This window comes from Leishmania martiniquensis, chromosome 36 (assembly GCF_017916325.1).
Source record: "Leishmania martiniquensis isolate LSCM1 chromosome 36, whole genome shotgun sequence".
Lineage (NCBI taxonomy): Eukaryota > Euglenozoa > Kinetoplastea > Trypanosomatida > Trypanosomatidae > Leishmania > Leishmania martiniquensis.
In genome coordinates this window covers 2,483,061-2,507,500 of record NC_090171.1, presented here as the reverse complement: position 1 = coordinate 2,507,500, position 24,440 = coordinate 2,483,061, and the positions used below count along the sequence as shown (strand labels likewise).

The 24,440-nt window shown below is 57.1% G+C and overlaps 9 protein-coding genes across 9 annotated transcripts in view; all 9 read left to right on the top strand.

Annotated features, from left to right (window-relative positions):
• LSCM1_00681 (uncharacterized protein) overlaps window positions 1–783 on the top strand; it is a gene marked incomplete at both ends in the record, with an annotated part of 822 nt that extends 39 nt beyond the window's left edge. The window contains one exon of the mRNA XM_067318323.1: window positions 1–783. This exon is cut by the window's left edge and continues 39 nt beyond it. Coding sequence (XP_067174428.1) covers window positions 1–783 — 783 coding nt within the window.
• Window positions 784–1,597: 814 nt separating this feature from the next.
• On the top strand, window positions 1,598–3,238 carry LSCM1_00680 (uncharacterized protein; the record flags this gene model as incomplete). The annotated part of the gene is made up of 1 exon (XM_067318322.1): window positions 1,598–3,238. One exon carries the CDS (start codon window positions 1,598–1,600, stop codon window positions 3,236–3,238), a length of 1,641 nt encoding a protein of 546 aa, XP_067174427.1.
• Window positions 3,239–4,189: 951 nt separating this feature from the next.
• LSCM1_00679 (uncharacterized protein) lies at window positions 4,190–4,642 on the top strand (the record flags this gene model as incomplete). The annotated part of the gene is made up of 1 exon (XM_067318321.1): window positions 4,190–4,642. One exon carries the CDS (start codon window positions 4,190–4,192, stop codon window positions 4,640–4,642), a length of 453 nt encoding a protein of 150 aa, XP_067174426.1.
• A 738-nt stretch (window positions 4,643–5,380) lies between these two features.
• LSCM1_00678 (uncharacterized protein) lies at window positions 5,381–6,163 on the top strand (the record flags this gene model as incomplete). The annotated part of the gene is made up of 1 exon (XM_067318320.1): window positions 5,381–6,163. One exon carries the CDS (start codon window positions 5,381–5,383, stop codon window positions 6,161–6,163), a length of 783 nt encoding a protein of 260 aa, XP_067174425.1.
• Window positions 6,164–7,525: 1,362 nt separating this feature from the next.
• On the top strand, window positions 7,526–8,455 carry LSCM1_00677 (uncharacterized protein; the record flags this gene model as incomplete). The annotated part of the gene is made up of 1 exon (XM_067318319.1): window positions 7,526–8,455. One exon carries the CDS (start codon window positions 7,526–7,528, stop codon window positions 8,453–8,455), a length of 930 nt encoding a protein of 309 aa, XP_067174424.1.
• Window positions 8,456–9,874: 1,419 nt separating this feature from the next.
• LSCM1_00676 (uncharacterized protein) lies at window positions 9,875–12,100 on the top strand (the record flags this gene model as incomplete). Its single annotated transcript, XM_067318318.1, has 1 exon — window positions 9,875–12,100. One exon carries the CDS (start codon window positions 9,875–9,877, stop codon window positions 12,098–12,100), a length of 2,226 nt encoding a protein of 741 aa, XP_067174423.1.
• A 1,093-nt stretch (window positions 12,101–13,193) lies between these two features.
• On the top strand, window positions 13,194–14,996 carry LSCM1_00675 (uncharacterized protein; the record flags this gene model as incomplete). The annotated part of the gene is made up of 1 exon (XM_067318317.1): window positions 13,194–14,996. The coding sequence occupies one exon, from the start codon at window positions 13,194–13,196 to the stop codon at window positions 14,994–14,996; it is 1,803 nt and encodes a 600-aa protein (XP_067174422.1).
• A 1,092-nt stretch (window positions 14,997–16,088) lies between these two features.
• LSCM1_00674 (uncharacterized protein) lies at window positions 16,089–16,970 on the top strand (the record flags this gene model as incomplete). The annotated part of the gene is made up of 1 exon (XM_067318316.1): window positions 16,089–16,970. One exon carries the CDS (start codon window positions 16,089–16,091, stop codon window positions 16,968–16,970), a length of 882 nt encoding a protein of 293 aa, XP_067174421.1.
• A 2,798-nt stretch (window positions 16,971–19,768) lies between these two features.
• Window positions 19,769–21,304, top strand: LSCM1_00673 (uncharacterized protein; the record flags this gene model as incomplete). The annotated part of the gene is made up of 1 exon (XM_067318315.1): window positions 19,769–21,304. The coding sequence occupies one exon, from the start codon at window positions 19,769–19,771 to the stop codon at window positions 21,302–21,304; it is 1,536 nt and encodes a 511-aa protein (XP_067174420.1).
• Between the last annotated feature and the right edge of the window lie 3,136 nt (window positions 21,305–24,440).

Here is a 24,440-nt window from a genome sequence, read left to right as displayed (position 1 = left end):
TGGTACCTGTCTTTTGTGCAGCCAGTCGTCTACGGTGCGCAGCTCTGCCACACGCCAGACCCTGATGCGCTGCAGGTAACCAATGTGACGCTGACGCTCATCTTTGCATGGCTTTTAGAGGTGGCGGATGTGCTGTTTCTCTCCTCATTCATTGCGATGCGCTGGCTATACCTCTGCGCGCGCATCGTGCTGGCCCTCTACCTGGCACACCATCGCTTTCTGGGTGCGGTGAAAGTGTACCAAAGGCTGTTTGCAAGCCTCGTCGACACTTATGCTCCCGCCATCGATTCCGTCGTCGTGCGTCACGTCCAAACTATCGGCGACTCCGGGCTTATTCAGTACGGCACCCAACTCTGTGCCGGACTGCTGCGGGGCATTGCCGCTATCGCGGGGATCGCCAAAACGTTGATGGAGGCCTCCACCACCACAACGGTGCCTGCCGCCCCGCTGCGCCGCCATATGTCGCAGGAGCGCAACGGTGGAGAGGTCGAGGACGTCTGCATCTCCCCTTCGCTGCGCCGATCGCCGGCCACCCGCTCCGCCCGGCAGCCGCCGCCATCGCTCTTTGACGATGATAGTGACGAGAAGCGATGGTCGGCGCAGCGGATCTTTGACTGCACGCTGGGGGCAGAACCGCCTACGAAAGGTGATGCCTGGCCTGACATGGAGCACAAAGGGGTAAATGCAACATCGCAGCGCGCTGCTTTCGCACCTTGCCAACCCGCAACGGTAGTCGATCGTGTCCACCGGTACTCAAACTCCTCCAATCCGCTCGGCGCATGATGTCACCCTCCTCGTATCGCCCCTCCCCCCTCCCACCCACCCGAGCTCACTCCTGCCTTCGCTCTTGCTTCCCTGCCCCCACCATCGATCGCTACAGAGCGACTGCTTACCCGCCAAGACCCTCTCCTCTCCTTCCTCTCTCGGTCCCTGCTTATTCCCTTTCATCAGTGCCCGCTGCCAGCCACAACCGAGCGAAACCACTCTGAGGCGCAAGGCGCACCAGCCTCTCTGCTCATCGTCCCGAGATGACTGTTTCCGCTGACTCATGCGTCCTTACAGAGGGGCGGTGCTATCCAGCGCCCTTCTGCGGCTCGCTCACAGCTGCCGCGGTTGAATACGCGCACTGGGCCCCTCTCACCCACTCTCTATCCACTCGCTCCCATTTCCTTTGCCCTTTTGCTGCCTTGCCCCCGATTCCTTTGTTCTCCTTCGGGGACAGCTCAGCGAGCACCTTCCTCGTGGGCCATACAGCGCTCACGTTCACGGACACTAACGCACAAGCGCCAGCCCTCAGACTTCACTTGACGCACTCACCCCCACTCCTCCGCAGCCCCTTCCTTCCCCTTGTTTCGCAAGCATTTTATTTCCCTCTCCCAAGGAGCTGTACTTTAGCGGCGTGTGTTGGCCGCGTGGGTCGCCGCATCAGCAGAGGCAAGAGGGAGGCGCGAGAGGCGAAACAGCTGTTCAAGCGCACAGCATTATCCGTCTTACCCGGCGGGGTGGGGCGGTATCATTAGAGAATACAGAGACGTGCTGTCAAGCGTGCGAAGCCTACTCGCCCGCACAGAGAAACAACGAAACCGGAGAGAGAGAGATGCTGAGTAGTCGAGGGGCCATCACGACGAACGTGGCACTCGTCGAGTGTGCCGCAGGGCAAAACACATCGGATAAGAGTGTGTTCCTGCTGAGCGAATTGGAAAAAGTGTGGGTGGCGGTGGCGGTAGTAGCGCGTCGCCTGCTTCTCGACGGCAGCGCAGTGCAAATTGCGCCGTTCGGTGCACTGTGGACAAAGGAGTACGTGCTGCTGCGTGACCGGCAGCAGCACGCCTACACAGCACGCACGCTGTGCGTTGGCATCAACCTCAACTACGCAAATCGTTACGGCGTCGACACGAGCAAAGTGCCACTTGAGCGCCCAAGCGGGGAAGGGTATGTGCGAGTGAGCATGGCGGACATTGTAGCAGTGTGTGGCGTGCCTGCGCGGACTGCCTCTGCCGCACTCAAAGAGTTCTTTCTGTACATTGGCGAGGGCCTTTCGCGCGGACGCGTGCTCCAGCTGTCGCTGCCGGGGGTTGCAACCATTTTAATGAAGAAACAGAAGGTGGTTCTGAAGATGGACGAAGAGCTGCGCCTCGAGATGTACGAGGCCGACAGCCGCAAGTGGCCTGGCGAATTGCAGCGTGAAGGGTATGCGGCGCTGCAGAAGCAGGGAGACACGACGACCTCATCTGCGCTCACCTCGGCCGCCTCATCTCGTCCGTCGACGTCGCGCCTCTCGCGGGCCAGTTGGCGCGTCACCCCGGCCATGACGGCAAGCGACGGCGTAGAGCCAAAGAGACCGGTTTTTGTTGCTGCGGCGCCATGTGGTCGCCTCTTTGACGAGATCGCGCAGCAGGAAGAGCAGCGAAGAAAAGCGGCGCAGTCCGCCATAGCCGTAGAGCGAGAACTGCGCCGCCGCCAGGAGGACTTGAACCGGCGTATTGAAGGCTATGTTGGATACGAAGGCGATGCAGATCCCGTTGAGAAGACAGGCAACGACCCAGAGGCGGTCGGTGACAACGGCTTCGACGAGACGCATCCGCTGTCCGAGGATGTGAAGGGGGCTGGCTTCTATGGCGGGCGACGATGTAGCGGCCGTCGACCACCGAGTGCGTCAGGGGAGTCCATCTACAACATCATCGACAGCTCTGATCCTCGGTGCCCGGCAGCAGCCCCCCTTCAACCCCATGCATACGGGAAGGGTCACCCCCAGTCATCCTCTCCGGCACCCTCACGCTACCACAACGTGGCAGCCAAGGAAGAGCCTGAGGTGGAGGTCATAGAAATTGTCGACGACTCCGACACGGCTGAGCAACCCGTCAAGCCAGCAGAGAACTGTCCCCTCGCTCACAAAGACGCGGAACTGGAACGTATTCTGCGAGAGGAGGAGCCTTTTAGTCGTCACAGCCACCGCCACGCATACCACGAGCCAAGTATGGCACGGGACCTCATCTACTCTCAGCCATACGAAGCGCCGTCACGGAGGGCCGGATCAACGGCAGTAGCGGGGCCATCGCTGACAGCACATAAAAAGCACACCGCGAGCATAGACGCCAGTGAGCCCTTCGCTACTATAGTGTCCGCAAAGCCCGGACAGGCACATGAGAATGTGCCCCGCTTTGGGCGCAAACGGTTTGATGCGAATCAGCACGATAGCGACCACATTGGAAGTCTGCTGCAGTACCGCGAGTATTGAGGCGCGCGTGGCGATAATCGATAGGCGGTGCTTCCGTCATGTAGCACTACTGCTTGGCGAGCAACATTGATGCAGGCGAGCGTGCATGAGACCATCCCTTGCTCGCCTTGAGTCTCGGGGACTTCCCATGCGAAAGCGCCGCCTTCTTCCCTCCGTCCCCCCTCCCTCCCCTCACTGTGCTTTCTGTGCTGAGCATATTCTGCGCTTTGCTCTTTTTCTTTCAAATCGGACTCTCACGTGCCTGTGTGCCTTCTGATACGTTGCATCGTTTCTGGAAAAGAACAGAGCGCACCGCGCTTTATGCCGCACGCGCTGATCGGGGAGCGGAATGATGAATGCACCGACGTAGCCAATGTGCACTGGCTGTCATGTGCCTCTCTCTCTCTTTCTCACCCGCCATGACCGAAAATTAGCGTGTTTCAACTCACCAGCAACTCCACCCCACCCCCTCGCCGGCCACTTGTCACAGCCCCGCTCATCGAACCTCCACTGATACCACCCGGTGCCTTCACACTGCCCCTAACGCTCTCGCCGTCCCTCCTGCCCGACCCCGACCTCCCCAGCCCCCAGGCGGCCTTTCATTGGTTTATCAAAGCCCACCTGCACCTCACCCCATACGTACATGGTAGAGACTCCGCAGAGAGTCTCTTCCTGTGAGCCTCATAGGCTTCAGTGCAGTGAGTCGCGAAACGGAGGAAACCTTCTTGTCGACCCTACCCGCTTCGGTTGTGCGGTACTTCATCGAGCCTGCGTGAATCCTTTGGGCATCGCTAGACAATCCACTGTTGCGACTGTCTCCATCGAGTGAGTGTTGGCGCAGCACTCTGTCGGAATCGGAACGCGGCGCTGAATATTGATCCGCGCTCTCCTCCTCTTTTTTTTCTCACGCACACGCAAACGCTTCAGGGCACCGTCACATGAGCAGGACGCTTATGCGACGGCGCCTCTGCAATGCTTTTCCGGCCGCGTAGAAGCCGTTCAAGCAGTGGTGGACTAAGCCCACGCCTCGATGGCTCTCCGTCCTATGAGCGACCGAGCTCGGCTCCAGTGGCCGGGGTGGTGCCACTTCAACCCAGCACCAGCGCCCCTATCGTTCCCGGCAGTGGCCCGCTCACCGGTATCCACAGCGTGGAGGATCGTCTCCGCATTGTAAAGCGAAACCGTAACCGCGATGATGATCTGGCGCGCACCACACCGTCGTCGCGTTTGCAGGAGGCGTTCACCATCGCCTCCGACGCTTCCTATCCATTGGTGAAAGCCTCTACCTCGGCGACTGCCGGTACGGCCCCCCCCTGCGCCGCGTACCCGACCTTCAGCCTCACTCGCCTACCCAAGCATGAGCGGCACCTGATGGACGCGATGGTGCGCGAGTTCACCGAAGTTTTGTTCTTTTCCCCATCATGACCGAGCGAAGCAAGCCAACTACAGATATGGCTGAGGAGCGGAAAGCGGCACTCCAGCGCTCGGGCTCCACAGGACACTAAACGCGGGCAAAAATGGGCCGTATGTTGCGAAGAATAGCATGGCGTCGCCGCACAGGCGCTGCCCCTCCCCCCTCACATGTCGCGCGTGCTGCTATCCGTTTGAAAGAAACAAGCTCACATAAAACGCACAATCAGACGTGACGGGCAAAAACGCTGCTGATAGGAGTGGTGGGGGCGGTGGTAATGGCGGGCTGCGTCGTAACAGAAGACGTTGGCACGGAGGTCAAAGCGAAACCAGCCGTGCTTCCCTTTCCTTCATCGAGTCATCGCACACGCCTATTTCCACGCTTCTCTTCATCTGTTTCCATGTTGTCCATCTGCTCTCTGGCACCCCTTCCTCTCCCCTCCTCCTCCTCCACGAATACACACACGCACACACACACTCAGCAACTACGTACTTGTGATACTGTACGATCATTCGTGTGAAGGTGTCTTATCACTGACAGCCAGCCCAACGTCCCCGCTTACGCAACACGTGTTACTGCGCATTCACTTCTTCGCTCTGTCGCTGATATATATTTTTTAGTGTGGTGGTGACTGTTTTGCACGCTTTCGAATATATCCCTTCGTTCCCCTTTTCCTGATCTCCGCGGCACACTCCGCCCAACCGTCTCTCTCTCCTTTCTCCCGTGTCGCATCCTCGTAGCAACGTGCCACCATGCCGCAGAATGAGTACATCGAGCAAGCGCAGAAGCGCTACGGCCGCCGTCTTGATCATGTCGAGCGCACTCGCAAGCGCGAAGCCCGCAAGGCGCACACGGACGCCAACTACCTGAAGCGGGTGCGAGGTATAAAGGCGAAGCTGGCGCAGAAGGCACGGTACGCAGAGAAGGCGGAGATTCGAAAGAAGATCCGCGAGCATGAGGAGAAGCAGACGACGGAGCGGGTGAAAGAGAAGGGGCCCAAGAATGCCCTGCCCAGTTTCCTGATGGACCGTAGCGAAGCAGACCGCGCCAAGGTGCTGTCAAACTCACTGAAGCAGAAGAGGAAGGAAAAGGCTGGCAAGTGGGCCGTACCGATCGAGAAGGTGAAGACGGTGTCGGAGGATGAGATGCTCAAGGCTGTTACATCTGGCAAGCGTGGAAAGAAGTCTTGGAAGCGCTTGGTGAACAAGGTGACGTTTGTTGGCGAGACCTTCACCCGCCGCATGCCAAAGATGGAGCGCTTCATCCGGCCAATGGCGCTGCGCTTCAAAAAGGCCCACGTCACCCACCCGGAGCTGAAGGCAACCTTCTACCTCCCAATCATCTCCGTCAAGAAGAACCCGCAAGGGAAGATGTACACCGGCCTTGGCGTCATTACGAAGGGCTCCGTGATTGAGGTGAACGTGTCTGAGTTAGGTCTGGTGACGCCGTCTGGCAAAGTAGTCTGGGGCAAGTACGCGCAGGTGACGAACAACCCAGAGAACGACGGCTGCATCAATGCTGTGCTGCTCGTCTAAGTGGCATCCTCCTGCGCGCGGTGCGACACGAGTCTGGTGGCCAGACCATAGTTGACAGGCGAGAGGGGCCACCCCGGGAACGAAGAGAGTATCATCAGAAGCACAAAGAAAAGCGCGCGCCTCTCATTCCACTGAGAGCCCTCTGCGTGTTCTCTCGCATATTGTCCTCGCCGATTCTTCGTTTTTTGTGTGTGTGTGGCTGTGTGCGTTCCTTAGAAAGTGGGTGTCGCTGCTGGGAATCTAACTCCTCTGTGCTGCCGCCTTTCACGTCTGAGCTGCTCAACGTGCACGCAGGAAGAGGAGGGGTGTTAGGGTGCCACCCTCGCCTTCTAAATTGGCTATTTGGCCAGGGGAGAGAGGTCGGAAGATATGCGCGGTGGCAGAAACAAAAGACGCGAGGCGCATACAGGAGCGTAGCATGTGTCTGTGTGTCTGTGTGTGTGTGTGGAAAAGAGGAAACTCGCACTCCTCTCCGGAAATGTGCGGAGAGGTGTTTTGACATAGATAACTGCTCAAGACGCGTGTTTGATGTCTTCGTCGTAACTGCCGTTCGTATACGGCTCCTTTTCGCTTGTTTCGTTTCTTCAACTAACGTCCTTCGAGTAAAAATGGCCATGGCCGCCTTCGTTTGCTCCCCATGCGGCTGTCCGTTTGCCTGTGTTGGCGCGCCTGTGCGCAGTATGCTGTGTCTGTACTTCCCTCACACGTCGGAGTGTGCTCATGTCCCTTCTCCGCACCACAGTTGTGTTCGTGGATCTGTCTGCGCATGTGTCTCTGCGCGGGAAGGTTGTGTATGCTGTGATGTACGCTTACCAAAGAGGAAAGCCCCTCCTCGCCACTGTACAAGACTTGGGAAAGGTGCGCCGCGCGCGTATGAGAGGCAAACGCTGCCTTGGCACTTTCTTCTACTTCCCCACCTCAGCACCCCCCCCACACACACAGACAGATATGGGCGCACCTACTTGAAGGACGCGAGAGACCCCCGGAAGGTTGTGGTGTCTGGCATGGCCTGTGCGGCGGACTACGAGCTTGCCCCCCCCCATCTCTCTCTCTCACCCCTTTACAGTTACGCACCATTGAGGCCAGAACACCAAACACGCTGAGGTGCACGCGCATCCCCGACTCCCGCTAGATACAAACTCTAGAACGTTGACGGTGACTCTCTGCTTCGTGGCTTCTTGTCTTGCAGCAGTGCCGCTCAGATTGCACGAACATCTTATATATATATATATATGGACGAGCATTTCAATTATATTTGTTCATTTCCCTAACGTGTCTTAATCTGGCCAAGGATAGCGCTCCCCTTCCTTCACTTCGAGTTCCCTTGCCTCTCTCCTACGTCCCTCCCCCTCCCGTGGTGGCATGCCCGCGCTTATCGTCGACGCCATCGCTGCCGAGGATGCCAACAAGTGGTACACCTCCTACGAGTTCTACCCCCCTCGCAGCGAGAAGGCGGAGGATGAGTTCATGAAGGTGCAAATTCCAAAGTTCATTCGTCAATCCCCCGTCTTCCTCGACCTGACGTGGGGTGCTGGTGGTCGCACGAGCGAGACAACAATGCGCCTCTGCAAGGACCTCCAGCATGCGTACCCTGACATCCCCATCAATATGCACATCACGTGCACGAACATGCCCCAGGGTCTCATCAAGGAGACTCTGGACTTCGCCAAGACGCATGGCATCCGTAACATCCTCGCCCTCCGCGGCGACCCGCCTCAGGGTGAGGAGTACCAGGCCAACCCGGACGGCTTTGCATGCGCGAAAGATCTTGTGCATTACATTCGCACGAGGTACGGTGACTACTTCTGCATCTCGGTCGCTGGCTACCCCGAAGGTCATCCTAGTCGGATTGCTGAGAACGGCATCATCTCCGACGAGGATAGCGAGAAGGAGCTGGAATACCTCAAGGAGAAGGTGGACGCCGGTGCCAACGTCATCATCACGCAGCTCTTCTACGATGCCTCTCTGTACGTCAAGTTCGTAAAGCGCTGCCGGGAGATAGGCATTACTGTCCCTATTCTCGCGGGCCTTCTTCCGATCATGACCTACGCCGGATTCACGCGGATGGTGTCGCTGTGCAAGACGAACGTTCCCAGAGATGTAAGGAAGCGGGTGGAGGAGCTCAAGGAAAACCCGGAGGGCCTCAAGGAGTACGGCGTGGAGCAATGTGTGCAGATGATCGAGCACATTCGCGCCTCAGGCCTGGACTATCACCACCTTCACTTTTACACGCTCAACAACAGTGCGCAGACCTTCAAGATTCTGAAGCGGCTAAATGCGCTCGTGGAGTGACCGACGCCGCCTCCAAGCGAGCTCGATCCTTGCCCAATCACTCGTTAGAATCGCGTACACATGACCCCATGCATAGAGTCAGCTCATCCTCATGGAAGCCGGGGCAAGGGAAAAGCTGAAAGAACTCGCGCCGACCGTAAAGGTTGTTGTGGGCGCGTTGGGAAGGAGCGGGATGCCTCGGCCCTACCGTGACTTTCCTTCCCTATATGCTTTTCTCGGGATTCACTCTCAGGCTCTCGATGATGCTGAAGCCCGAGTGTCTCGCTGAGCGTTTGTGGCCGCCCCCCCCTCTCTCTCTCATGCTCTTCGCCGCCGTCGTGCGCCGGGTTTGGGTAACCGTCCAGGCGTGCGTGCGCGCGCTGAGAAGCTCCTGGGTTCCCTCCTCCCTCGCATGTACATTTCCACATTTAGCCAAAATGTACATGCCTCGGCTCATGTGAAATTTTTTACGTTGTCTATTGCCACTTCATTTTATGTGTGTGTGTCTCCCTCCCTCCTCCTTCCCTTTCTTCGCTCTCCCCCCCTTCTTCTCCTCTCTGCTTTCCCCATCCCCATCCCACCCACCCCCTAACCTCCCCGCCATCCTTGGCTATAACGGAAGCGGCGAGCGTCTTCCTGTGTCGCTGGCTCTCTTTTTTTTCCTTCGCCTCTTTTTGCATGCACCTCTACGGTGCCAGCGAACACACACACACGAATCTATCTCTGTCAGCACATCATCTCTCACCGCACTCTTCTCGCGGCGTTCTACCGAAGACAGGTAGGGAATCATTACCCTTCTTTTCATGCCGTGCGCGCAGCGGACGGGTAACAGTTACTGCGTCGCCCCTTTTCCATGAACTCGGTACGCAAGCGCAGCTGGGGAAGTGTTTCTGTTCATATATGCGGGCGAGTGTCTGTGTCGTACTTCTGTTTTGCTCTCCTTTTTTTTAATGATCAGTGCATCTTCACCGCAAAAGCGAATGCGGGGCGGTAGCAGCAGTCTCTGCCCTCCCTTCACGAAGTTTCCGAAGGTCTTCACAGACCCATATGACCGCTGACCGCGCCTGCTCCCGTCTTTGGCATGGCAAACGCCAGCGATGACAGTCGTACAAGCGCTACATGCTTTGTGCAACTTGCGCGCTTCCTTGCTGCTCGACTCATGTGCGCCATGGCAGAGCAGTTTCAGCACGCGCCCGTCCGTTGACGCTTGATGCAGCCCTCCTCATCTACCCATCCGCTGCCTCTCTCTCTCCCTCAAACACACACACACACATACCTCCCTTGTGCGCTGGGCTGCACCTCTCTGCCTTCATCGAAGGTACGCATCAACGCATCGGCCGCACTGTCAGACACAAGCTCGCACAACCCAGCAGGGACGCCGGCAGAACCGCTGGCCCAAAAAGATTGGCATAATCAACTGTTCGTATTAGCAAAACCAAAATGAGCATTCGAGAGAAGACAGTGTATAATGCCCTTCCCAAACTTCCAGGCTTCGCGTTCGCAGAGCTGCACCACCCCGCAACGTATGGAAAACGGCAGTACTGCACCATCGACAATGAGGGCGCGCGAACCGTGAAAGATGCGGCGGCCCTCGACTGCTCTGCTGCAGGCGCCGAGACGGCGCCTGAGGGTTGCGGCATCCCGGTTCGCGTAATTCTGCAGCACTTTCCGTCGTGGCGCACGCTAGATGACAAGGTGCTGCGCTTTTTCGCCTACTACACGGAGGACGTGGTGGGAAGCAGCATCGAAACGTGGCGAGTGCGCAAGGTGAAGATACACTACTTTCTCGCTGACGGATCACTCAGCATCGTAGAGACGCCGGCGGTAGCGAACAGCGGCCTGCAGAAGGGCACTACCGTGTCGCGCTTCAGACCGGAAGGGGTGGATGTGTTCCGCCTGTGCATCGGCGCCTCCATTCAGGTCCGCGGGCTGACGTACCAGCTCGTCGACTGCGACGCCTTTACGCGCGAGTTTTTCGAGGTGATGGGGATGCCGCAGCCGGAGCCGCTCGAGTATCCTTGCGACGACTTCGAAGCCAGCACCATGCGCCGCCGTGATGGAATAGACGAGCAACAGATTGAGATGCGGCGCGTCGTTGAGGTGCAGGCGGCAACGCGCGCGGGTACTCATGCAAGCCTCCTCACCCCCGAAGAGCGGAGAAAAGCGCGCGACTTCTACGAGTACGACCGCAATGTGCTGCGCTTCTACGCTGTCTGGGAGAAGAGGAAGTTCCGCATCTACTACTACCTGGCGGATGGCAGCATTGCGGTGCTGTTCGACAAGGCAGAAAACGACGGCCGCGACCCATATCCGATCTTCGTGCGCCGCCGCCGCGTCCCGAAGGAGGCGCGCGCAGTACTGCTCTCCTCCGAGACGCTCAACCGTCCACACGGTCCAGCACCGGCGTACATCACCGCAGAGGATCTGCGCACCGGCTCATCGGTGGACATCTTCACGCGACCCTTCTTCATCTACGACTGCGACGAGCATACACGCGCGTACATGGAGGCGCGAGGCATCCCTGAGCCGGCCGTCGCCGCGCCGCCATGCGAGGAAGACGAAATCATGGTGGGCAAGCGCCGACCCCAGCTAGCCAAGAAGTCGCGCGATGCCGCCGGCGCCTCCGGCAAGCGCTTCGGCGCCTCAACGATGGTGTTCGAAGACTCTTCGGGAGAGAAGGATGCGGTAAAGCTGACCCGTTACGCACATGATGTCTTTCGCTTCGCTGCTGAGCTAGTGCAGCCATCGGAAGAGAACGAGGGGCGCCGGTTTATAATCTGCTACTACCTCGCCGATGACACCGTGTCCGTGTACGAGCTGCCGGTGAAAAACAGCGGCCACGTCGGCGGAAAGATTTTTGCGCGCCGAGCCGTAGAGAACATGCAAGGCCCCACGCAGCTGAAGGTGGGCAACACGATTCGCCTGGACGGAGTCAACTACTTGCTAAAGGAGATGGACGAGCGGACAAAGCGGTGTCTCGAGATGGGAATGCCGAACATGGAAGAAGCGTACTTTCGCACCCAGGGCATTCTCGCCAAAGCGGCGTCGTACCTGCACCAGCAGTTTTCGCGCGTTACAGACGCCTTCCGTCACTACGCCTCATCGTCGACACAAGGGCTGACGCGGGAGAACGTGCGCGAGCTGCTGAGTGACGCCGGCGCGCACGCGACGGATGCGGAGCTGACCAACGTGATGGAGCACGCCGACAGTGACAAGGACGGGTGGGTGTCACTGGCTGATTTCACGGAGAAGCTCATGCAGCAGCAGTTTGTTTCCACCTTCAAGCCGCGCGAGTCGCTGAAGGCGTGGGGCGACACCCGAAACGGCGTGACGGTGCAGCGGGGGTCCGTGCAGAGCGCAATGGCGCTCGCGAACAGGGCCGATGCGGAGGCGCAGGCGGAGGTTGCGCTGCTGCACTTCCTTACTCTCATCGAGGCACGCCGCACGCTCGCCATCCGCTCCTTCCGGACCGCCTGCCAGCTTTCCTATGACGGGAAGCTGAGCATGTCCGAGTTTCAGGACTGTGTGAAGGGTAGCCTTAAGGTACCTATGACGGATGACGAGATTGGGGCGCTGCTCTACAAGTTTTATCACACCCCTGGTCTGCACGATTGGATGGCGAGACGGCTTCCACTGAATGAGATTCAACGTATTCTCCTCCTGTGAAAAGGGGCTAGACTTGCCGATGAGCACACATGCTCCAGCTGGGGGAGTGGGCGCAGCCGCCAGATGTACTCCTACTTGACGGCTTGGTCTCAGCAGTGCCCACGGCTGCTACGTTCTGCCTTTTGATCGGGCGACTCTTCCACTTCCTGTGGCTCTCTTTTTTTTCTTGGCTGGTGCCCATGCCTTGCGGGGCAGAGCGTTGCGCGGTTTCACCGCCGCCCCACGCTACCCCGTGGCGCTGGTGGCGTTGGTTGGTTCGGGTGACGGTCATCATGTACAGTGCCGCTCGCTCTCCTTCCCTCCATGTACGTGAGGAGGAGGAGGGGCTGTTGGAGCAGATTTCTGTACGTCTACATGTCTATTAGAATACCCTTCTCCAGTGGCAAAACCAAACTCCTCTAATGGTGCACTAATGCAGTCCTCCCCCTCCTTCCACTCCTCTTCCTCTAGCCGCGGTGCGAGGCGGCGATGCATTGGATGGACCCCCCACTGCTGTGATTCCTTGGTGGCCTACTGCCCTACACAGATGCGCAAACGCGAGGGCGTATAATTTTAGTGCGTCGTTTGCGCCTCCTGCGAGTCCCACTTCCGATTCCATCACCCCCTCGACCCTCCCCGTTCGTTTTTCTCTTACGCGCGCACCCTCTTCACTTCCACTGTACGCGTGTATAATGTTCCACCCTCCTGCGTTGACGGCTTCGCTCACGCACACACATACCGCACAGCTCAGTGTGTGACGCACGTGCAGAAGGGTCTTTCTCTGAGAAGCAGCATACGCAGATTTCGCCGCCACCGCTGGGCATTTCCTTTGAAGGACCGGCTCTCCCCATACACGCCTCTTTGTTTTTCGTTCGGAACCGCACTCGAAAGAGACCTAAGTGCCATAACAACACTAACTTAATCCTCACGCGACTTCTCTCTCCCTCGCGGCTTCTTTGCGTGGCCTGGAGCTCGTGTGGTGCGATCTGGCGTCCTTTGAGATTAGTGGTGCTCGTTGTCATCCGCTTTCGTAGGCTTTTTCCGGTATCGCCCCTCAGCGTTGGCGCAGTGATTTCCGCACACCCTTCTTCTTCACCTCCTGCGAAAGGCCACAATGTCCACCGCCGCTCACCTGCAGACAATCACGGGACTCAAGGCGGCCCGTGCCAAGGAGTGCTTCGATGCCTTTGGTAGCTACCCTGCCGCCCTCGCGTCGTTTGCGCAGTCTTTTTCATCCATTCCAGCTGACTTCTTCGATGACGTGCAGGTGGCCTACACAAATGCGGAGAAGATTAACGATGAGCTACGTGGCATTCACCGAAAAGCGCGAGAGCTAAAGGCCAAGTCGGGCAAGTCGGATGCAGAGGTGTGGAAGATGTATTCGGCAGAGCAGGAGGCGGCAGCGACGCAGAACGCCGCCTTGGGCGCTGCCGTCGTGAACAAGTCGTCGCTCACGGACTCGGGTGCCGCATTCCCTTCCGGTTTCCCAACTGCTGCGGGGGCCTCGGTGTTCGGTATCGGGGCACCTGCATCACAGTCGACGCCAACGGCGCAACGCTCAGTGCTGGGAGAGGCGCCGGTGGCGCAGAAAAGCATCTTTGGCGCTGCTGTCGCGGCCACACCGTCGTTGGCCGGTGCAGGCACCTTCGGTTTTGGTTCCGCAGCTGCCGCAAACACCACGCCAGCGTTGAGTGCAAAGCCAGCGTTTGGCTTCGGCAGCGTAGCCATCACGCCACCGGCGTCTGCCTCGGATGCTGCAGCGCCGGTCTCGTTCGGCTTTGGAAAGAGTACCGAGACGGCAGAAAGGACGGCTTCTGCCCCGACGTTGTCCAGCCGTGGCGCGGGTACCGAGGCGGCCACTGCGGACCCAGCGTCAGAGAGGAAGCCCGTGAAGTACTGCGAGCCGACTCATTTTACCGGCCCCTACTTTGATATGCCCCTCTTCTGGCAGTTGGAGGTGGTGGAGCGGGCGCCGCTGCTTAACTTGAACAACGGATTTCTGGAGGCGCACAAAGATGAGCTGCGGCCGCGGTTAGAGAAATGGGTGGCGAAGGCCGCGTTCTACCGGAAGCCTGTGCAGTATGTGCAGATCGAAGACGAGGATGAGGAGGTGGTGCGTGTCATCATCAAGGACGCAGACCGCACCTTCTTTCATCCAGACCACCGCCGCAAGATGGTAGCGTTCCTGAACGCCATGTACCACGAGTTCCACGCGTACGGCCAGGCCATGAGCTACCTTGCTGGCTTGTGCATGCTTGTGCTGACCGAGGCGGAGGCGGCGGCGGTCATTCGGTTTGTGGCGACGGAGTACCTGAAGGGGCACTGGGCAGCGGAGGCGGTGGGCTTCGCCACGAGTGCGTGGGTGGTCGAGCACTTTATGCAAAAGCAGCAGCCTGAGGTCGCGAAGCATTTGGAGAAGCTCAATTTCTGGCCAGATACATACCTTCAGAAGATCTTGACAGGTCTGTGCATTCACGTGCTGCCATTCAACCAGCTTTTCAGTTTCTTGGATGCCTTTATGCAAGGCGGCATGCGGTTCCTCATCCGATTCTGCCTCGCCATCGTCGAGCACTTCCGCGCCGAACTGCTCGCGATCAAAAACTCAACCGAGGCGAACGAGCTCTACGAGCTGATGCGGCTGGATCATCGCGTCGCTGACCACGAGGATGTCCTCGCCATCCTTCAGCGGGCACCGTCCATCGACCTTGGAGAGGACGGGGACAGCATCGATCTCATCCGCAGCCAGGTGTACGAAAAGCGTATTGCGCCACGCCTGCAGAGGGCACCGAAGACGGAAGCGTTTGAGCCATGCGAGATATGCGACAAGAACCGACCAAAGTGGTGGAACGAAGGCCTCGGAGCGGTCTGCGATGGCTGCAAAGCCGTGCACCCAGACAGAGAGTTCGAAAAGTATTGACGGCATAGAAGGAGGGCTGGAGAATAGGAGGGCTTTGACCAATCAGCGTTTCAAGCTCCAATAGGGGCTCAAAGCGTCTCGCCGCGGCATTCCGTGCTGGTGCTTCCTATCGCGTCTACGTTTCTCGTGCCCTCCCTGTGTGGTGCAGAGGGGAGGGAAGGGAAGGGTGTGCTCGGCCGCCGTGCCCTCGCTGCGTCTGTATATGGCGGCCATGGTGTCCCTTTCCCCCACGACACGGGCGTGTGATCCAAGCGTCGGTGCCGAACGGGACGCTGTGCGCAGCGGTGCACCGACCGTGGTGCAAGTCAATCCAAAAATCCCCCTTCGTGCACGCTCTTCTCTTCAGATGCGAGCGCCCCCTCCCCCGTGAGTTAGTGTGGCGTTCTTTTGCTTTTTCTTCTTCGGCAGCACATGGCTCCCCACGCGACGAGTGACTTCGCCGTTTACTCAACCCAAATGTGCGTCACACGCACACGCACCTTCCTCTTCCTGCTTCCGACACCTGCACCAGCCCAACTCTTCCCTTGGGCCTTTGCTTCTTTTCGCACTGATGAACATGGACACCTCAGCGTTATGTCAGAGTCGAGCACCTACGGCGTGAGGCAGTGACAGCGATGTATCGCTGCGAGTGGCGACGGGCAACGTGCTTGTGCGATCTGTATGTGGGGCAGAGCGTCGGCGCGACTCGATCGCGTTCCACCCAGTCCTCACGCTGCCTGGTGCTGCGGGAAGGGTGTGGGGCGACCTGCGAGGCGGGTGGCGGGTGGGTAGAGTCGGCGGCAGAGGGCGTGTCTGGCCCATGTCGTGTGGCAGAAAGGGCGGATGTGGGGCGAGGGAAATAGTACTGTCACTGTCGTCTTACGTCTCATCACTGTTCTGCAGGTTCACGCGGTCGCCCCTCCTCTCTTCTTAACCGGTAATGATGGTGCGAAGACAAGCTTCAGAAAATTAGGTTAGCTTTTTGCCGTGCAGTTAGCCGTGTGGTGCGGTGGCGTGAATGGGGCGTGCACATAAGGGTTCCGCTGGTGTTATGGCACCTCAGGGATGAAAACGTGCCCTTGCTCATAGTGCTCTGCGCGCGTGGTTGTTGGGATGCTCTCTCTTCATCGTCATCCTCTCCCCCTTTTCTTTCTCAAACCGCCTTCTTTTGCCCTTTTTTTTAGTGCCTGCTTCATCAGCATGCGCCGTGCGTTGCAAAACTCAGCGCGCGAGAAGCGCGCCGTACCCCACCCCCGCGACCGCTCGGTGCGGCAGCTCGAGAAGAAGGAGAAGCGCGCCATCCGGATCGATGCGCAGAAGAACAGGCTCAAGATGCAGCAGACGATGCTGTTGATGCGGTGTTTCTGGTTCCGCGAGCAGTGCATTGCCCTCGGCTACACCACCACCTCGGTCCCCGACGACACGGTTGCACAGCTCGTGCAGCTTTATGTAGACCGCAACAACGAGGAGATGTTGGCGCTGCAGGCGCAGCGAAACCCACCGGTTGGCCGCATTAAGGTTCTTGAAGCAACGCTTCAGGCTGAGAAGGATGAGCTGCACTCAGCGAAAGGGCTCCGGGTGCCGAGCATGACAGATGCTGATGATGTGGAGATATTGACAGAGATATGGGACGGGATGCAGGAAACCGTGACAGTGGTTCCGCTGACTGGCTTTTCGATGCAACACCGCACGCCACCAGCAGCGGAAGCACTCAAGCACCTGCAACGGCGCCTGCGGCCGGTGGCAGAGATCCGCAAGGAGGCACCCGTGGCGTTGCCGAAGCGCGCCTTCAAGTTTCACGCTGCGCAGCCGCAGCATCTGTGCACTGCGTCATCGCGCAAAAACGTGTCCGTCAAGAAGACGGAGGATACCGCGGCGATTGTCAATTTGCGCGTAAAGGCACGCGAAGAAGCGAGGCAGCAGAAGCGTCTCGTGGAGCAGCGCCGCGTCGCGATGGCGAGCCGTCGTGATGTGTCAGCGGAGGAGGACGCCTAAACGCGCGGAGAGCTGGTGTGGAGGGATCGTTTGAACAAACGTGTAACCGGAGCCAGGGAGTCCCCCGTCTGTTGCAGCTGAAGCGCCGACATCTAAACATGCATGAGAAACACATCAGAGCGTCATGGAAGAGGACAGCGGTGAAAAGCCCTCCGCTTAGCCTTGGCGCTTCGTGCGCATCGCGTTTGTGCCGCCGGCTGCCAACTTCTTCAACGGCGCCCTCCACCTTTCCACACTCCTCCGAAGTGAGGAAAATGGGTCGTTACGGGAATTGAACCCGTGACCTCCTGTACCCAAAACAGGAATCATACCACTAGACCAAACGACCATGTCTGAGGAAATCGTGTCGTCAAAAATGTCATCTCAGAGGCGCCTAACCATGACGCACAAGACCCCGCAGAAGCACCGTAGCGCAGTGGAAGCGCGATGGGCTCATAACCCATAGGTCGTTGGATCGAAACCAATCGGTGCTAAACTTTTCCGTTTTCCCAAACAGCTTATATCACCTAGCATAAAAAGCCCAGTGTTGTGAGCAAGGTGAGATGGTCGAGTGGTCTAAGACGTTGGATTAAGGTTCCAATCCTTTCGAGGGCGTGGGTTCAAACCCCACTCTCATCAACTTTTCATGGCACAGAGGGGAGCGAAGACCTCGTTTCACGGACGCTCCGGATCGCGAAACGCTTCGAGCCCCAGCCGTGTCTGTTGATCACCGGGAAAACACGCGGACCTGTTACGCTAGTTTCGGTCTGATGAGGCAGTTCACCACCAACGTTCGGTCGCTATGCTTCCACGTTCTTATCCCGCCGGTCAACCCTCCTTATCGCCCTTTCGGTCATGCCTTGCCTCCGAGAAACAAAAAGGCAACGCCACATCCTTCCGCCCTCCTGTCTCGCCCTTGCGGCTGGACACACTTCCGCGCGCACGCACACACCTGCAAGATCGACGCCTGCTCCTCGATGCGCTCTGAGAGTGGGCTTCGCCAAAGGTGCTCCTCTTTCCCTGGCCGCCACGTGGCGCGCCGAGCCGGAAGATTGGAGTTTTTGGCCACGAACGAGGGCGGCCAACAGGTTTGGGGGGGGGGGGCTGACTTCAGCGAGCAGGGAAGCCTTCTCCCCTGAACGCGCCTCCTCTGCGATGATGATGTCGTGAACAAGTCCGATGCCCTCTTGGCGTCTGCATAGTGTATATTACCGTCACCTGCCTACGGTCAGGCGACGCGCTTGCTCACCCGCTTTACGAGTGCGACGGTCTGGCAGTGGAACAGGGCAGTCTGGACGGAGACGGTGCTCTCACACTTGTGAGCGCAGAGCGTGACGCAGCGGCAGCAGACCCCCGCTTCCCTCGATTTCCCGGTTACCATAATCGGCAACCTGCAAAGGGAGGCGTCCGGCAGGTCCACGGCCACTCAGGGCTCACAAGGCGCTGGCGCCAATGGCTCTGCTCGGCGGGTTGGCGGCCAAGGCCTACGTCCTTCTTTCCAGAGGGCTTCGAAGAGTGCGTCGTCACGGTTTTCATGGGCCAGTACCGATGGGTGTGCTGGGGTCGGCGCAGCGGCTCTTGGAACGCTAGCATCAAGGTCGAATGATCCTCTCGGATGAAGCGCCACTCGCGCCAAGCGCTTTACGGTATTCTGGGAACTGAGCAGACTTTTTCCGACAGGAGCCGTAGTTTACCTTCTCATAAACCACAGCCCAGCGTCGCCCGCCACCATGCAGTCGGAAGAGGGCTCGGCTCCTTGCTGAGGCTTCGCCCTTCTCCCCCCCCCCCCCCGCCCCCCCGCGTGGCCGTGGCGGGGGGCGGCGGAAGGTCCCCGTAAAAAAGCAGGAGCGGCAGCAAGCAGGCGACCCGGGGGGTTTGGCGCACGCGAAAAGCCCACCCCCACACATATACACACGCACATCGGCGTTCGTAGTACGCCCTCGCAATGCAATGCGGTTCCGGAAGCACTCTACCTGGAATGTTTCCACGGTAGTGTTCGTGTCACACAAGCCCTTTGAATGTAGGAGAAGCACGGGCGCCTGGGGCACCTTGACGTCAGCCGCAAAAGTTTCCCGCCAGGCAAACGCCCAAACCCTTTGGCCCAAGAGTACAAAGGGGCAGGCGGGCGTGCGCGCCCCGCGGTGGGGAACGCAAAAGGGGCCGCGAAAGCCCCGGGGAGAAACGGCGGCGGCGGCCCCCGCCCACCAGGGTGGCAAAAAAGAGAGGACCCACCCGGGTTTGAACCGGGGACCATTCGGACTGCAGCCGAATGCTCTACCACTGAGCTATGAATCCGATGATCCACTTAGGTTCTCCACTCAGGTAGCTCATAAATAAATCTAGCAGTGGTAAACATCACCAGGTCAATCATGGGCATTACGGAGTAGAATGCAGAACCGCTGCTTCGACTTTTACTAAGCAGCGCAACTAGCCTTCCAAAAAATTTTGAGGCCTCAAGAAGGTGACACTTTTCCATACTGTTCCTAAGGACCCGTTATCCTTTTTTTTGCCCCCCCCCCCCTTCTCTCGCCAGGGCCGCTTAGGAGCAGGAGCACCACACCACACCCCCCCCCCAGCAAGAAGAGGCTGCGCCCGCACCCAACCCCGCGACAAACGCTATCCTCCACCCTATCCGTATACTCTTCTACCTTCAGCTTTGGCCTGCTCCTTCCCCCCAAAACATTTTCTTTCAGCAACGAGGGTACAACCTCCAGTTTCTGGCATTATTTGCACCAAGGCAAAGAGCCTCACCCCCCACCCGCCTAACTGAACGGCATACGTAGCCGCTACGTCACTTCCTTTCACGGTTTTTATACGCCATGGATATTACAAGGTTCAACCAGTTCGTGGCGCTCCCTGACTTTGCGCGCGAAGTACAGCGGTGCGAATTCTGCGCGCTCGATCAGGAGATGAGCGGCGTCGATCTACCTGGTGGTTCCCTGCCGCTCGGTGCCCCACCAGCGGTCGTATATCACGCTAAGCGCGTCGCTGTGGAGGCGTACAACGCTTTTCAAATGGGCATCGCGCTCTTCACGAAAACGGAAGCCGGCACGTACGAGGTTCGTCCGTACAACTTTTACCTGCTGAACAACAGCGGAGACCTGCGTCTCAGCCTTCCGGCAATCTCTTTTCTCGCAGCCAACCACATGAATTTTCAGAATTGGTTGACTGCCGGCCTTCCTTTCTGCAACGAAGAGGAAGAGCATGCCTACGAACAGAAAAGGCAAGCGCTCTTCACGGACGAAGACGAAAAGCATACCGCCGCTACACTGATCGAAGCCATTGATGCGTGGCTCCCGACAGCTAGCGCACCCCTATTCAAAGAGCTGTCATGCTCAATAGATTTTGCAAGCCGTCTTCAGACGTACATCGGCCGCCACTACGACTCTCGCATCACTACAAGCTACGACGGGAAACCATACCTTGCGCAAAAGATCAAGTTCACTTTCACAAAACTAAGTGAAGACGATTGGGCCGGCAAAAGGGAAAAATACCGTTTGCGATGCGAGCACGAGAAGGCGCGTAAGCTGGGTTTTCGGCAATTCTGGAAGCTGCTCGTCCAGAGTAAGAAACCGATTGTTGGACACAATTTCATGCAGGACGTCATGTTCATGATTCACATGCACGAGACAACTCTTCCCGAGAACTACATCGAATTCAAGAAACTTCTTCAGCGCAAACTGCCTGCCATTTACGATACGAAAACCATGGCGGCAAAGCTGACAGGTGACATTGCCTTTCAGGCAACACACTTGGAAGGTTTGTATCAAGAGTGCCGACGGCGTGTAGGTCTTTCCAGTGAGGAATTCACGCTACAGTACAGGTTGCCACCCGGTTTTTATAGTTACAACGACTACGCAGTAATGGCGCAGAACAAGGCGCATGAAGCTGCCTATGATGCGTACATGACCGGAATCGTCTATCTACTATTGCATAAACTTCACCCAAGCAAATTTAGCGACTTGAAAAATGTCATTTCAGCATTCGGAAGCTCTTACTTTTTTTGCGTCGATACGGACGATGAACTCGTCAATCCTGACACTTTCGTCTTGAAGTGCGCTGCTCCCTGTTATTCCGAAGAAATCGAAGCGATCTTCTATGCTACCGAGAAGAATGCTACCAACGCGGCAGACGATGGGAGGATTGATATGAGGAAGCTTTCCTACAAGGTAACCATCCTCCCAACAGGTGATGATATGAAGAAACACACGGCCTTCTGCATTCAAATGAGACAATCTACGGGACTTGACGAGCTCACCAACCGGCTACAGTCACTACGGGAAAAGGAGCTGCCTTCGGGCATTCATGTCAACCTTTCATTGCTGGATAGCATAAACTTGCAGAAAGTCTCATAGAATATTGCGCTCTTCAACCTTCCCAAGCATACGAAGCTTTTCGCTTTTCAGAAATTCTGTTCTACGCCTTTTCGATCTTTGCCTTTACTACTCTAAGGATGGTTCTGATGTTGAGCAGCCTCGAAAAAACTAACTGCTACGTAGAGAAGGACACGAAAGGTGAAAGAGTAAAATAAAACCACTGTTCTCTTGTGCTTTTATTAGCTTCGCATGAGAGTCTCACAAGTTCAGGCCTGAGTTGAAAGGGGAGAGAAGGAAAGATTCTGCGAAATAAAGCGGAGCACCTTCAGTAGCTGGACTCTTGGTGATTTAATGAAGCATTGGTGATTCCATCGGAAACGTTGACACCATGCTAGCTCGTTTCAACCAAATCGGCTCATGTGCGTGGCGCAACCTTTTCTGTTTTTTGAGCGTTCCGCGAGTATAAAAGAGGAAGAGAATTTTCAAGGACAACTCTAAGTTCGTAAAGCATGTGCAAGACTCTCTACTGTACGAGTGACATGCTTGACCACCGTCTTTTCTCCACCCTGCTCTATAGATCTCGTCCTTCGGATCTATAGGTATACGTTTATTTCAGGCGTTCGACTATTTCGAATCTTCTATGCGTATCATACGAACTTTTGGAAGCTAGCAGAGCGCTGAGATTAGCTCTCAGTGATTTTTTTTCGAGTGCAGCGTTCGTAAGTATCCGCACCCCCGGTGCCTTTCATCTTGAGGAAAGAGATGATGTTCAAACAGACAATCGCGTTACCCCACTACTCTTGAAAAGTCGAGATTATGACCGCTGATCTCAGAAAATTCCTGGACGCGAGTAGTCGCGGGAGTTTTTTTTTCTCGCACGACACAATCTTATTTATGGTGCTTGATTTAAGAGACTAATTGCTCTTCTGGCTTCTGTGTACATGGGTGGTAACGCTTTACGCGGTGTCGAAGATGATCAACAATGCAAGTCGCCATCTGCTAATGAGAAAATTTGAGTTCACGAGCATCATCATCCTTCGACAGAGGAGTAGAATCGCATGAGTGGTAAGCCACGGTAACAGGGGGGGCAATGAGCAGTTAGCTTCAAATATCAAGTTTTGACTTGGAAAAGAAGCGGAATCTAGTCGATCGGAGCAGCTTTGATGCCATGCACTGGTATCTCAGATGATGGACGTGGAGGTACGGCGGCAAGAGTTAAACGTTGCTTCACAGGCGGCGATGCAGAAGATCAAGCCTATGCGGAAGAAAGAGCACAGGGCCGCTGCACAAGAACATCGATTCTATCTCACACACAGGGTGCTCGGAACGACTTTATGATTGCAAGCGGATCACAGCATGGAAAAGTGCTGTATAGTAAACAGCGTCTGCCGACAGAAGGATCGGCGGAGGGTGGAACTCGTGCTGAGAATGGGAAGCTGCTCAGTTGACTCGGGTGCGTTGCACAGGGGTGTACACCGTGACTTGATATCTGACATGCTTGAAACGTTGCTCCGCGGATGCTTTACAGCAAACTTGGGATAAAATGTGGGTGCTGCTTGAGGCTGAAAGAAGCCCTTCCTGACATATGATGCGGATGAGGTGGGTCTCGTTCAGTGCAGTCCTCCTATCGAGACGTGATCATTTCAAAGGGGAGGCAGAGAGGTGATAAGACGCCTTGGTCTCGCCTGCCATCTTTAACGTGGCGACGATAAGAAGGGAGGTGATGAGTCTAGTGGAGACTCTTGCCGCAGGCATGCCTGTTCTTAGGTTATGTGATGGAGCTGGGAAGTCACCTCTCACTCCCCGAATATTCGACAGCGCATAGGTGACCCAGGCGGCCGTTCATCTAAGTGGTCGAGAGGGCGAGGGAGTCAATGGCGTTAAGGGTGCCTTTGCTTCCAAGGCGGTGAAGTCGTTCGCTAGCGAGTGCAGGCGAGTGCCAGTCAAGGATGTAGTGCCGTTGCTTAGCAGCAAGTTTCCTGGTAGCTCTGTAGCCCTTCGCGAGGGAGCTGAAGCGGCGGTAAACCGACTAGTCTTTGCCGCTGAAGCTTTGGCGCATCTTAGCTGCTCGTTACGGAGTGCGTTAACGGGCCACAACTTGGTCCAGCAATTGCATGCCTCGATCTTGACACAGAAAAATATGAGTGGCTGCAGCTGACAGAACGGAATCTTTTTGCTTGGTAGCGGGAGAAGTTACTGTGTGGAAATTTCGACGTGACTTCATCGCACGTTGCGAGGTGCCCTGGCCAGCTAAACTGAGGGATAAGAGGTTCTCATCGTAGGGGCCAAAGAGGATGCGCTGGTTTTCTTTGCCATAAATGAGGTGAGACCAGAAAAGGGAAGTGGAGCCGTGAACCTGATCCTCACATGACGTGTAGTGACCAAGCAGATTGGAGAGGCGAGGCACAAGCGAAGGGGACGGATCAGAGGGAGTGCATGCAACGGCGGGGCAACAGACCGGCAACCTATTATGCGCATGCGAGAGAATCAGTGTAAAAAAAAAGAAGCAGTGACGCCACCGACACAAACATATATTGTGAGAGGTGGCGCTATGACATCCGATCGATGCCTTCCGAGGGAAAGGCGTAGGGTGTGAGGCTCACTCACGATGAGCGCGAACCACACCCTCCGGCGACGGAGACATTGAGGCAGCGCATGAGCCAAAGCATGCACAAGAAGTGGGCACTGTCTACCTCGGAGCAGCGCTCGGCACTGATGAAAAGGGTTTTGTGGCTTTGCAGAATTCCGGAGGCGAGAGTCATGTTAGTAAGTGCGCTGCTTCTCTCCCTATGGAAAGCATTGAAACACTCGTGGACGCTACAGCGCGAGGCGACGTTCGAACGCTGGCTGTTACCTGCCCTTTGGTGGGGCGACGAACGCCCTCAAGGGTGTTGGAAGATAGTGATGCGTGGCAGGGCGGTGCACGCGAGGCTCTTGACGAAGTACGACCTCTAGATACTCGTAGAAACGGCTTCCGAAGGGCAGGGCACAGGTGTTGGGCAGGCGGCGTGAAGGACGGCGAGCTCATTCGCCAAAAGCAGTGGTAGGACAGCGGGAAGCCGCATGCTACAGCCCTCCACTGTGGTGTGATTTCGGATCGAGCGGCTGAGATCAGGCAGCCAATAATGTTTCCGTGATACTCCGGCTGGTGTGCTGTGTGGATAAAGACTCTCTC